The sequence below is a fragment of the Bufo bufo genome, chromosome 5 (assembly GCF_905171765.1).
Source record: "Bufo bufo chromosome 5, aBufBuf1.1, whole genome shotgun sequence".
NCBI lineage: Eukaryota > Metazoa > Chordata > Amphibia > Anura > Bufonidae > Bufo > Bufo bufo.
In genome coordinates, this window is record NC_053393.1 from 68264280 (window position 1) to 68279132 (window position 14853).

At 45.8% G+C, this 14853-nt stretch overlaps 1 protein-coding gene across 1 annotated transcript in view; it reads right to left on the minus strand.

Annotated features, from left to right (window-relative positions):
* The window catches only part of CDH17 (cadherin 17), a 103456-nt gene that overhangs the window by 72993 nt on the left and 15610 nt on the right, over nt 1-14853 (minus strand). Inside the window, exon 2 of the mRNA XM_040432017.1 lies at nt 6263-6328. Coding sequence (XP_040287951.1) covers nt 6263-6307 — 45 coding nt within the window. The 5' untranslated portion in view covers nt 6308-6328. The remainder of the gene's footprint in view (nt 1-6262; nt 6329-14853) is intronic.

The window sequence follows — 14853 nt, forward strand, 5'->3', positions numbered from 1 at the left end:
TGTACAGGAAATAGAATAAATACAATCAGAAAATAAAAACCGATTAGAAACAAGGATATGTGTTGCTTTCCACTTTTAAATGGCAGATAACATTTTTGGTGACACATTTCCTTTAACCTTCCAACAGTCATATCAAAATTGGAAAAACCCTCAAAAAATTTCACTTTTTTATTGCAGATTTTTAATTTGTGTCTGAATTAAATATACCTGGAGCAGAACTCCAGCTGTACGAGACTTGAATTTTGCAGGACGAGGGGAAGAAGATAAAAAAAATACCCTACATCTATTTCAGTTCTGCCCCTAATCCATGCAGCCCTGTGCCGGAGGCCCAAGGCAGACCTCTGGGCCGTCATGCAAACAGGACACCGGCAAAAGGGACCCACAGAGAACTTTATTACAAGTGTAATAAAAGCACATGACAGTGGGCAGGTTAGGCAATAGTGGTAGCACTACCACAGAACCAAGTGCACCGGCAGACCAGAGGCAAAACCCAGAGTGCGGAAAGCCAGGGAGCCCCATTCTTCACAGAGCCCCTGGTGGTGGGGATGAACTGGGCAGAGGGCGCACCTCCAGGAAGGTCCAGGTACACTTGGCCCCTACCTGCAGAGAACCAGGCTGGTGAAACCACCAGCCGAAAGACAACAAAACTAGAACCCAAGCAAACACAGGACATGGAACAGACAACAAGACAAACGGGAACCAGCACAGAAGCAGATGCCTGAACCCCAAGCGGAATGGAAACATGGCAGTCCCAGGCAGAGCTCCACACAGACTTGGGATCCTCCCTCTGGAGAACCCAGGGGCCCTCTCACGAAGGCAGGATAAACACAGGAACAGAAGCAGAAAGGAACTAGATACAGGCAGACAAGGATCAGAAGCAGTAGGCACTGCCAGGCAGGACATAGGACAGACTACAATCAGAAGCAGTTTAGCACTGTCAGGCTATCAGATACAGTAGAGCACTGCTAGGCTATCAGATGCAGTAGAGGCAGAGCACTGCTAGGCTATCAGACATAGACATCTTACAGGACAGGTGCAGATCAGACAAGGGCATAACATCAAACACCATCACAGAACAGGTACCAATAACATCAGACAAAGCAGCAACAATGCATTACCAGGTTACACCACAAACAAGGGCAGATAGGAAAAAACCCTGGGTCAGCAGCAAGGGGCTACACCCAGTAAGGCACTGGACAGAGATAGACTGACCCCAAGCCCCACAGCTCACAGGTAGATATAGCTGCATAATGAGGGCACCTGATAAGCCACACCCAGGAACGGACCAGGGTAAGTTAACCCCATCAGAACCAAACAGGGAGGGGAGTCTGCATGAACAGGGAAGTGAACACACAGGCTGCAGTACTGGACGTTGCCCCTGGCAACCAGCATACACGGAGTCCACCGCAGCCACTACGCCAGAGCACAAACAACCCCTGACACAACAGAAATGCATCCATACTAAGGTCATGTTCACACACAAGGCCGCAGCCAGCACGGATCGCAGAACCAGAATTCATGGGGATACCCACAGCCAGTACCTAAAGCGCACGCAGCCAGTCTGCACTGCAGCAGAGACATCAGCCACAGAGATGCAAACACAGGAATCTACAAATACAGGCCACAGTTCACACACTACACCGCAGTCAGCATGCAGTCCCAAGCAACCAGCATACACAGGTGTCAGCCTGCAGCCAGTACGCAAGGTAGCCTGTAGCCGGCCTGCACGGCAACAGTGATAAGAACTGCACAGAGAAGCAGACACAGGGAGAACACACATTCACGGGCATAGTTCATACAAGACACCACAGCCAGCATGCAGCCCCAAGCAACCAGCATACACAGATTTTTCAGCCTGCAGCCAGTACGCAAGAGAGCATGCAGCCAGCCTACACAGCCAAAACTGTTACAGTAAACCTCACCATGACACAAAGCCTACTTTGCCCTGGTTTATCATATTTCATTGTTTTGTAAAGCTAAGGCCTCATGCACACGGACGTTTTTTTTTTATGCGGTCCGTAAAACGGATATCCGTTGTTCCGTGATCCGTGACCGTTTTTTCGTCCGTGGGTCTTCCTTGATTTTTGGAGAATCCACTGACATGAAAAAAAAGTCGTTTTGGTGTCCGCCTGGCCGTGCGGAGCCAAACGGATCCGTCCTGACTTACAATGCAAGTCAATGGGGACGGATCCGTTTGACGTTTACACAATATAGTGCAATTGCAAACGGATCCCTCCCCCATTGACTTTCAATGTAAAGTCAGGAATCCCTATTATACCATCGGATCGGAGTTTTCGCCAATCCGATGGTATATTTTAACTTGAAGCGTCCCCATCACCATGGGAACGCCTCTATGTTAGAATATACCATCGGATTTGAGTTACATCGTGAAACTCAGATCCGACAGTATATTCTAACACAGAGGCGTTCCCATAGTGATGGGGACGCTTCAAGTTAGAATATACTGAGAACTGTGTAATAACTGCCCCCTGCTGCCTGGCAGCACCCGATCTCTTACAAGGGGCTGTGATCCGCACAATTAACCCCTGACAGGCAGGAGGGGGCAGACCCCCTCCCTCCACAGTTTTAAATTCATCGGTGGCCAGTGCGGCCCTCCCTCCCCTGTATTTAACTCATTGGTGGCCAGTGTGGCCCCCCTCCCTCCCCAGTATTATATTCATTGGTGACCAGTACGGCCTCCCCTCTCCCCCCCTAATTAAAATCACCTTCCCCCATCATTGGTGGCCAGTGCGGCCTCCCCTCCCCCCCCCCTAATTAAAATCACCCCCCCCCCCATCATTGGTGGCCAGTGCGGCCTCCCCTCTCCCCCCCCCCTAATTAAAATCACCTTCCCCACCATTGGTGGCAGCGGAGAGTTCCGATCGGAGTCCCAGTTTAATCGCTGGGGCTCTGATCGGTTACCATGGCAGCCAAGACGCTACTGCAGTCCTGGCTGCCATGGTTACTTAGCAATAGAAGCATTATACTTACCTGCGATGTCTGTGACCGGCCGGGCGCTCCTTCTACTGGTAAGTGAAAGGTCTGTGCGGCGCATTGCTTATAGCACAGACCTGTCACTTACCAGTAGGAGGAGCGCCCGGCCGGTGATGAGGGGTGATTTTAATTAGGGGGGGGGAGAGGGGAGGCCGCACTGGCCACCAATGATGGGGAAGGTGATTTTAATTAGGGGGGGAAGAGGGGAGGCCGCACTGGCCACCAATGATGGGGGAAGGTGATTTTAATTAGGGGGGGGAGGGGAGGCCGCACTGGCCACCAATGATGGGTGAAGGTGATTTTAATTAGGGGGGGGAGAGGGGAGGCTGCACTGGCCACCAATGATGGGGGAAGGTGATTTTAATTAAGGGGGGGAGAGGGGAGGCCGCACTGGCCACCAATGATGGGTGAAGGTGATTTTAATTAGGGGGGAGGGAGAGGGGAGGCCGCACTGGCCACCAATGAATATAATACTGGGGAGGGAGGGAGGGGGGCCGAACTGGCCACCAATGAGTTAAATACAGGGGAGGGAGGGGGGGCCGCACTGGCCACCAATGAGTTAAATACAGGGGAGGGAGGGGGGCCGCACTGGCCACCAATGAGTTAAATACAGGGGAGGGAGGCAGGGAGGGGGGGGGACCGCACTGGCCACCAATGAATTTAAAACTGGCAGCACCTGATCTGCCTGGCAGCACCTGATCTCTTACAGGGGGCTATGATACGCACAAATAACCTCTCAGGTGCGGGACCTGAGGGGTTAATTGTGCGGATCACAGCCCCCTGTAAGAGATCGGGTGCTGCCAAGCAGCAGGGGGCAGTCATGTACACAGTTCTTAGTATATTCTAACTTGAAGCGTCCCCATCACTATGGGAACGCCTCTGTGTTAGAATATACTGTCGGATCTGAGTTTTCACGAAGTGTAAACTCAGATCTAAAAAGCTTTTATGCAGACGTCACAGCGGATCCGTCTGTGTGAAAGTAGCCTATGGACACGGATGACGGACGCGGATGACAATCTTGTGTGCATCCTTGTTTTATCACGGACCCATTGACTTGAATGGGTCCGTGAACCGTTGTCCGTCCAAAAAATATTTTTTTGACGGACAGGAAACACGGATCACGGATGCGGCTGCCAAACGGTGCATTTTCAGATTTTTCCACGGACCCATTGAAAGTCAATGGGTCCGCGAAAAAAAAACGGAAAACGGAACCACGGACGCGGATGCACACAACGGTCGTGTGCATGAGGCCTAACTGAAAGCATTGCTGTATGGTGACTTTCTGAATCCAGTGATATTTGTGCTGCCTTTCCTGCCTAAGTGAACAAGGTTCAAGATGATCAGTAGAAAGTTAAAAGGGTTCTGCGCTTTCAACAATCCTTTTATAGATGAGTCCCTTAACAAATAGCAGATCACAATATGCCACCCTGCTGTGACCTCAGCAGTCAGGGAAACCTGGCAGTAGGTGCTTAGATTCCCTACAGCGCCACCACAGGGGAACCTAATCATTACATAATGCCCATTCAAATAAATGCATTATGTGTGTGTGAGAGACACTCTTTGTGATTGCAACTTCTGCAATTTCTGAGGAACCTCCTGTATTAAAAAAACAAGCAAAAAAAACCTTAACAATTTTCTAATCTAGACATTTAAAGGGGTATACCCATTTGAACATTTATTGTATATCCAGAGGATATGCCATAAATGTCCAATAGGTGCAAGTCCCACCTCTAGGACCTGCACCTACCTCAAGAACACAGCCCGTCTCACACCGCTGTGAATGGAGATGTGGGTGTACACGCTTGTGCTCTCTCCATCCACTTCTATGGGAGTTCTGAAAATAGTTGAGTAAGTGTGCTGGGAGGTGGGACCCGCCCTTATCAGACATTTATGGCATGCCATTGAGGCCATAAATGTCCAAAAGGAAATAACCCTTTATGGTCAAAATATGCATTAGATAGAAATCTAACTATTGGTCTGTAGTGCTGTTCAATCTAACTTCTAACATTACATCAGCAAACATAGTTAGAAGGGTTTTTTAACCAACTGATTGGCCGTCAATCAGTTAATTATTTGGTAAAATCCAACAAGACATTAAAATTTCACATAAAAGTCCATATCGGCCGATTCTTATCTAATATTTGACCATTAAAGTAGACAATGTTGATTAAATGAAAAGAAGCGAGCAATAGAGAACAGCCTTCAGGCTATGGGAGAGGTAAGAGATGACTCACCTATCAGCCACACCTTATTAAGTGCACTACAAATCTATATGGTCTCCTTCCCTCTGGCCTATAGTTCATTGCATGATCATGCAATATGATCATACATTATACATGTACATGAAAAGTTAAACAAAAAAAAAATATCTAGATGCTAGCGATATTGTAAAAGAAATTAAATGTTTCATGTTCTGACCAATATCAACTCCAAAAGAGAAAAAATAGAACGTCCTTCTGTCTAAAATGGTCTATATTGAGCTGGGATAGGAGTCACACCCAGGTTCTGGTGCCTAAGCTCTGTTACAGATATTCCATTGTGGATCCGGGGCTTCAAGTTACTCCTCTGAGTACAATTGTCGCCAGAATAAGTTATAATTGATGAGAATTTTGCTTCCAAATTATAGCTCAAATTACGATGAAACCTCTCCGAAAGACTGCCACTACGAGAAGACCTCCCCTGAACTAGACTAGATTAGATTTTCTGTGAGAAGTTTTAAGCTCCATTCTATTCAATGTTTATTAACCACCTTTTTGGTGTGGACTTCCCTCTAGAAGAAGTCACATCCAAATATGTGATTTCTGGACCAGTAGACATGAGGAGTGTTGTACATTTGTAAAGGGATTAAACTTGGTGGGCTGTGGACACTTTTTTACAACTAAAGAAAAGATCAGAAAACACAACGTGGTGTTCTTCTACTCTGGCATTGTTCTATTTTATAACTATAGCTTCAGGTACCCTTGGTGGTAACAAAGGGCTTGAACACAATATTTCAAAAACAATTCAAAAACTACAGTTCTGTTGCTATACTAGGGTATAATAAGGATTTAAGGAGGGGAGACATTATTCGTTGTAAATAGCATAAGTATAGGATTTGAGGAAGTCATCTCAGGCAGTACGATAGTCAAGTCCATTCTTGAATCATAAAAGAAACCAATGGGTCAAAGTCTGTTCTGCTCAACAAGAGGCGAGGAATAAAAATACCTGCTATTCAACACTCTACCAAATAAATACATAGAAGAAAGTAAGAAAAAAAGAGATAAATTACCTGAATACAGCATAACAGAATAAGAAAATCTTTGAGCTTCATCATCTTAGGTCCTAAGTGGAAGTCCTAAAGAAAGAGGCATAGGTTAAGGGTAATCCACAGACGTGTGCCTTTGGACGTTGACTCAACAAATGATACCCATCTATTGGTGAATCACAAACGATAGGTTCAAAAGTTGAGCCCAGAGAGAGGTTGGGTGAGGAGCTATGTCTTCACAAAGACAGCTATAAGGAAATGACAGTAAACGAGTTCTATGAACCGATGGTATTCCAGCCCAGTTTGTTAGTTATCCATTAATCTAGACGTTGGGTGTGATCTGTATAGCTCCTGACCTAGCAGCTCTACATGGCTGTCTGTTCTATTTACTGAATTAGAATATTCTAATCATTTCAAGAAATTTTCCGGAAAAAAAACACTTTTTTTTATTTATAAAATATGACATGGATAGAGATTATTGAAGTTATTGTGTTTTTTAGTGTTGAGCGCAAATATTCGAATCGCGAATATTAATCGCGGATATCGGCACTTCGAGAATTCGCTAATATTTAGAACATAGTGATATATATTTGCGTTTTCGAATATTCTAGATTTTTTTTCATCTGAACCCATGATCCCTCCCTGCTTCTTGCTTGTGGGCCAATGAGAAGGCTGCAATGTCTTTGTCTGAGCTTAGCAACATCCCTAGCAACCAATAGGAAAGTTGCCTACACCTTACTATATAAGAACCTCCCCAGCAGCCATTTTCTGTAGTTTTATGGAGTTGTGATAGAGACAGCAGTGTCATTGCTGTGCTCTGTGCTTTCCACACTACATTAGATAGTTAGTTAGATAGCTTATATATACACTGCTCAAAAAAAATAAAGGGAACACTTAAACAACACAATGTAACTCCAAGTCAATCACACTTCTGTGAAATCAAACTGTCCACTTAGGAAGCAACACTGAGTGACAATCAATTTCACATGCTGTTGTGCAAATGGGATAGACAACAGGTGGAAATTATAGGCAATTAGCAAGACACCCCCAATAAAGGAGTGGTTCTGCAGGTGGTGACCACAGACCACTTCTCAGTTCCTATGCTTCCTGGCTGATGTTTTGGTCACTTTTGAATGCTGGCGGTCCTTTCACTCTAGTGGTAGCATGAGACGGAGTCTACAACCCACACAAGTGGCTCAGGTAGTGTAGCTTATCCAGGATGGCACATCAATGCGAGCTATGGCAAGAAGGTTTGCTGTGTCTGTCAGCGTAGTGTCCAGAGCATGGAGGCGCTACCAGGAGACAGGCCAGTACATCAGGAGACGTGGAGGAGGCCGTAGGAGGGCAACAACCCAGCAGCAGGACCGCTACCTCTGCCTTTGTGCAAGGAGGAACAGGAGGAGCACTGCCAGAGCCCTGCAAAATGACCTCCAGCAGGCTACAAATGTGCATGTGTCTGCTCAAACGGTCAGAAACAGACTCCATGAGGGTGATATGAGGGCCCGACGTCCACAGGTGGGGGTTGTGCTTACAGCCCAACACCGTGCAGGACGTTTGGCATTTGCCAGAGAACACCAAGATTGCCAAATTCGCCACTGGCGCCCTGTGCTCTTCACAGATGAAAGCAGGGTCACACTGAGCACATGTGACAGACCTGACAGAGTCTGGAGATGCCGTGGAGAACGTTCTGCTGCCTGCAACATCCTCCAGCATGACCGGTTTGGCATTGGGTCAGTAATGGTGTGGGGTGGCATTTCTTTGGAGGGCCGCACAGCCCTCCATGTGCTCGCCAGAGGTAGCCTGACTGCCATTAGGTACCGAGATGAGATCCTCAGACTCCTTGTGAGACCATATGCTGGTGCGGTTGGCCCTGGGTTCCTCCTAATGCAAGACAATGCTAGACCTCATGTGGCTGGAGTGTGTCAGCAGTTCCTGCAAGACGAAGGCATTGATGCTATGGACTGGCCCGCCCATTCCCCAGACCTGAATCCAATTGAGCACATCTGGGACATCATGTCTCGCTCTATCCACCAACCTCACGTTGTACCACAGACTGTCCAGGAGTTGGCAGATGCTTTAGTCCAGGTCTGGGAGGAGATCCCTCAGGAGACCGTCCGCCACCTCATCAGGAGCATGCACAGGCGTTGTAGGGAGGTCATATAGGCACGTGGAGGCCACACACACTACTGAGCCTCATTTTGACTTGTTTTAAGGACATTACATCAAAGTTGGATCAGCCTGTAGTGTGTTTTTCCACTTTAATTTTGAGTGTGACTCCAAATCCAGACCTCCATGGGTTAAAAAATTTGATTTCCATTTTTTTATTTTTGTGTGATTTTGTTGTCAGCACATTCAACTATGTAAAGAACAAAGTATTTCAGAAGAATATTTAATTAATTCAGATCTAGGATGTGTTATTTTTGTGTTCCCTTTATTTTTTTGAGCAGTGTATAATACATATAGTTAGTGTAGGTTATATCCTGATATAGTGTAGCTGTTGCAGTGCAGAGTGTTAGGTAGTGTGATAGGAATTACTGTTTCTCTGCTGTCCATACATACATGCTACAGACATAGTGCTGTGATGTCACAACAATACTTAGTGCACCAATCAGTAATATCTAGTCAGACCTGCTAAAATGTGAAGTTTTACGTATTGCGCCAAAATATTCGCATCATTAGTGCTGATTTCGCATTTGCAAATATATTGGAGCACTCTTTCTGCATATAAAGCCATTTTTAATGTTCTGCCGTGCCAACCATTTTCTTCAGTCTCAGGAAACTTCTAGCAGCTTGGAATATGCAGCAAAAGTGACCCACGCCTGTATTGCGCGCGCATTACGTGAATATTACATTGCCGATTTTTCGCAATCAAGAAAATAATCGCGAATTCGCGAATATGTGACAAATGGTCTACAAAATATTTGCGAAATATCTCGAATTCGAATATTGCCCCTGCCGCTCCTCACTAGTGTTCTTCCCTCCTACAGTTTCAGTGTCTTGTGATATTTTTTGACCTTTGGATCATCCACTACTTTGGCATGACTGCACATTATAGAAGATAATAAAAGAATAATAATAATAATAATAATAATAATAATAATAATAATAATAATAATATATTAGCATTGAATGAACATATAATGATATCTTATATAGGTTCTGTTCAATGTAAAAAGAGTCAGATTTGATGGCTAGAATACGAGCGTTATTTTAGCCATTAAACCAACAGAAACCACCACAGAACATGCCGTACAATGGATCCAGCATAGCTTTCTCTTTTCCGTTATTAAGCTTGACCTAATCTTCCCTAAGATGAAGAGTGACAATCGTATCTACTCCGATGCCTCTACCCTGTGCTGTTCACTGCACTGGTTGTATAGTGTGGAACAGCTTGATCTAATCTTCCCTAAAATGAAGAGTGTGCTCATTTCGTCTTTCATGGGACTATGGGTGGGACAAGAGGTGGGACATGCCTCCACCCTGTGCCATTCACTGCACTGGTCTTACAATGTGAGATTCACTTTAAACCTTTCACCTACAAAGCTCTCCACAGTGCTGCACCCTCCTACATCTCCTCACTCATCTCTGTCTATCGCCCTACCCATGCTCTCTGCTCTGCCAAGGATCTACGACTAACTTCCTCCATAATCCGAACTTCTCACTCCTGTCTCCAAGACTTTTCTCGAGTTGCAACCGTTCTCTGGAATGCCCTACCCCAGACTAGCCTTAATTCCCAAATCTCACAGTTTTAAGGGCTCCCTAAAAACACATTTGTTTAGGGTGGCCTATCACATCCCCTAATCTAACTCTTCTCCATTCACCTCCCTTCAAGATTATTCCTCAGAACCTGAGCCTTTATCCAACAGTGTACACCACAATCCATGGACTCAAAAGTACTACTGGATACTGACCCCTCTTTTGTTACGATGGCAGGAACATTGTATAGCATGAGCACTTTTTATCTTGTCATTTTTTACCTACTCCTCTCCCTCCTGCAGGTAGCACGGAAGGCATGCTCTAAAGGAACACAAGGACCAGAGCCGGATTGGCCTGCCGGGATACCGGGAAATTTCCCGCTAGGCCGGCAGTCCTGAGTGCCACAAGGCCGCGGCCCTGGTGAAGAGTGGGGGCGGCCGGCGGCAGGGCACAGCAGCAGGAGATGAGCGCTTCCATTGTGGAAGCGCTCATCTCCATAGTCATCTGTATCGCCGTCCTCAGGACAGCGATACAGATGTCTATGCTGTGGCAGGGACGGGAGAGGTGTGTCCTCACCTGTTCTTCTGATAGGCTGCCGGCCTAGTGCTGGCCGGTGCAGGCGGCGCAATGACGTCATCGTGCTGCCTGAGCCGTATAGCGAGGGACACAGGCCGAAAGAGGCCTGCATCGCATCGCTGGAGGTAAGTATAAGTGTTTTTTTTTTATATATAGGTACAATACTGGCACATGATAAGGGGGGACTACTGGGCTGGCACATGATAAGGGGAGACTACTGGGCTGGCACATGATAAGGGGGCTACTGGCACATAAGGGGGACTACTGGCACATGATGGGGGGGCTACTGGCACATGATAAGGGGGGCTACTGGCACATAAGGGGGCTATTGGCACATAAGGGGGGCTACTGGCACATAAGGGGGATTACTGGCACATGATAAGGGGGACTACTGGCACATGATAAGGGGGACTACTGGCACATGATAAGGGGGGCTACTGGCACATGATAAAGGGGGCTACTGGCACATGATATGGGGGCTACTGGCACATGATATGGGGGCTACTGGCACATGATAAGGGGGCTACTGGCACATGATAAGGGGGCTACTGGCACATGATAAGGGGGCTACTGGCACATGATAAGGGGCGGCTACTGGCGCATAAGGGGCGGCTACTGGCGCATAACGGCCGGCTACTGGCACATAAGGGGCGGCTACTGGCACATGATAAGGGGCGGCTACTGGCACATAAGGGGGACTACTGGCACATGAGGGGGACTACTGGCACATAAGAAGGGCTACTGGCACATAAAGGGGGGCTACTGGCACATAAGGGGCGGCTACTGGCACATGATAAGGGGCGGCTACTGGCACATAAGGGGGGCTACTGGCACATAAGGAGGGTTACTGGCACATAATAAGGGGGGTTAATGACACATAATTAAGGGGGGCTACTGGCACATGATAGGGGGCACTCTGGCTACTGGCACATGATATTGGGGGGCTCTGGCTACTGGCACATGATGGTGGGGGGCTCTTATTACTGGCACATGATTGGGGGCATCTATGGGGGCACATCTTACTGGCACATGATTGGGGGCATCTATTGGGGCACTTATTACTGACAGATTATTGGGTGGCACTATAGGGGCATCTATCTACTGAGGCTAAAAAGAAGGGGTATTTTATATGGGGGCTCTGTATAGGGGCAATTTATACTGGGACACATTATGGTGGGTACTATGGGGAAGGGGGGAGAGGAACACTATGGGGTCATCTACGGGGGCACTGAGAAGGGGTATTTTATATGGGGGCTCTGTATAGGGGCATTTTATACTGGGACACATTATGGTGGGTACTATGGGGAAGGGGGGAGAGGAGCACTATGAGGTCATCTACGGGGGCACTGAAAAGGGGTATTTTTTATTGGCACATTATGGGAACATTAGCTCAACTTGGGGCATTACAAAAGGGTATGTTTTGCACATTATAAGGAGAATTATTACTACTGGGGGGGGGGGCATTATGGTGGGCTTTATTACTCCCCCATGGTATGACCCCCTAGTAGCAGCACCAGCCTCTCCCTGCTCTGCTATCCCTCTACTCCATCTCCAAATCCTTATTATGAAATATTTCTCATTAGGATAAAGCACAACATCAGCTCCACCGAGCCCCCGGCCAAAGTGTTGAAGTGGTGTCCGAGATCCCCAAGGGCCAAGCCAAGTAACTGTAAGTTTTTATGTGAAATATGTTTATGTTTGTTGTTGATCTTTATTATCGATTTTACATTGCAGATTTTAATTTTTTTTCCAGCATATGGGTGAGATTTTATAAATATTTTTATTATTTGGTCGAAAGGCTCATTGGGGGGAGGGGGGGGAGGGGGGATTGTAACAGGATTGCCCTAGAATATCTAAAATAGCTGGTCAAGTAAAATGTTGCATGCAACAATCATTAAATAGGTGGCCAGCAAAAAAGGGGCGGGTCAAAGGGCGTAGTAAAACACTGTCTGAGCATGCTGAGAGTTGTAATTTTGCAACAGTTGGAGGCATCCTGGTTGGGAAAACACTGTGATAATATGAACAATGGGGGTTCTACAAAAGAGCTATCGTGGGGCAAAGTTCATATTCGTGTTTACACACGTGTTTTAAAATGAATGCTTTCTCCTATTATAAACAAGTAAATAATGATGCAATGCTGTGGGGCTGGTATGCAACTTTTTCCGGGGCTGGTTTTTATCCCCAGTCCGGCCCTGACATGGACAGGTAACATTATCATTGTCCTGTTTGAACTAACACACCCAGAGGTCTACAGGAAGGGCCAGATTTACCTCTATGAATTCTTCCCAGGCCAGTGTGACATATTTCATAACAAACTGAACAGTCATTAAACTGTTTTAAGAGGACAGGATGTTGTATAATGCAGGAGAAGGGTCTTCGGTGTCCCAAGTGCAGGTCACATACCAGCTAGATTTAGAGAACAGAGTCTTCTTGGACAGTTTCCATCATACTATTACACTCTTCAATGATATGGGGCAATTCAGAGAGGTATATACAAGAGTATGAAGTTTGTGAGGAGATAGAAGGGGTGTAGTAGAGTTTAGGGGGTATGGAGAATAAATAAAAAGGCAATAAAAAGGGCTGGGTGTGTTATTCTGAGCTTCTGAGGAGGTGTAGTGCTGTGTTTAACCCTTAGAAACACAATATACTCATAGAATTATAGAGCAGATTTACCAACCCTGTCTAATATTTATACAGTAAAAATAGCAATCCGGCCAGCACTCGATCCTCAGTACACGCTGCAGAGGGAAGGAGCGGACTCCACGTATGCAGTAATATTTATACAATGTGACCTCAAACTTCACAGTGGCTCACGCTCTATCACACATTTGGTACATCTCAAAATGTAACTAACTTTTTCAACAACTTTAATAAAAACTATTCTAAATGGCCTTTAATAAATTTTTGGAAAAGGCTTTTTTTAATATATTTTACTGACAAAATAGTTCAGGTGTCTAAAGTGCTTTGGAATCTGTACACCAGTGCACCTCTGACGGTGTACAGACGTATAGATTCCAAAGTACTGCAGGCATAGGGGCTTCAGCAAGCAATGTACAAGCAGGAGCACATATAGTTGCAAGAAAAAGTATGTGAACCCTTTGCAATGATATGGATTTCTGCATAAATTGGTCATAAAATGTTATCTGATCTTCATCTAAGTCACAACAGTGCAGGTGGAAAAAGTATGTGAACCCTTGGATTTAATAACTGGTTAAACCGCCTTTCGCAGCAATAACTTCAACCAAACGTGCACAACGTCAGGAGTAATTCTTGTCCATTCCTCTTTACAGAACTGTTTCAGTCCAGCAATATTTTTGGGATGTCTGGTGTGAATCGCTTTCTTGAGGTCATGCCACAGCATCTCAATTGGGTTGAGGTCAGGACTCTGACTGGGCCACTCCAGAAGGCGTATTTTCTTCTGTTTAAGCCATTTTGTTGTTGACTTACTTCTTTTTTTTAACTCCGTGTAATTTTTTTATCGGCATGTACATGTTTACATAATACAATATATTGCAATTTTGTTTTCCTGCTACACACTCAAACATTTTTTTTCTTTTATTTGACATGTTTGGAGATCATACTTTACACTGGAGTTGTTGACTTACTTCTATGCTTTGGGTCGTTGTCCTGTTGCAACACCCATCTTCTGTTGAGCTTCAGCTTGTGGACAGATGGCCTTAAGTTCTCCTGCAAATGTCTTGATAAACTTGGGAATTCATTTTTCCTTCGATGATAGCAATCCGTCCAGGCCCTGACGCAGCAAAGCAGCCCCAAACCATGATGCCCCCACCACCATACTTCACAGTTGGGATGAGGTTTTGATGTTGGTGTGCTGTGCCTCTTTTTCTCCACACATAGTGTTGTGTGTTTCTTCCAAACAACTCAACTTTGGTTTCATCTGTCCACAGAATATTTTGCCAGTACTGCTGTGGAACATCCAGGTGCTCTTGTGCAAATTGTAAACGTGCAGCAATGTTTTGTTTGGACAGCAGTGGCTTCCTCTGTGGTATCCTCCCATGAAATCCATTCTTGTTTAGTTTTTTAGGTATCCGTAGATTTGCTAACAGGGATGTTAGCATATGCCAGAGACTTTTGTAAGTCTTTAGCTGACACTCTAGGATTCTTCTTCACCTCATTGAGCAGTCTGCGCTGTGCTCTTGCAGTCATCTTTACAGGATGGCCACTCCTAGGGAGAGTAGCAGCAGTGCTGAACTTTCTCCATTTATAGACAATTTGTCTTACCGTGGACTGATGAACAGCAAGGCTTTTGGAGATACTTTTATAACCCTTTCCAGCTTTATGCAAGTCAACAATTCTTAATCGTAGGTCTTCTGAGAGCTCTT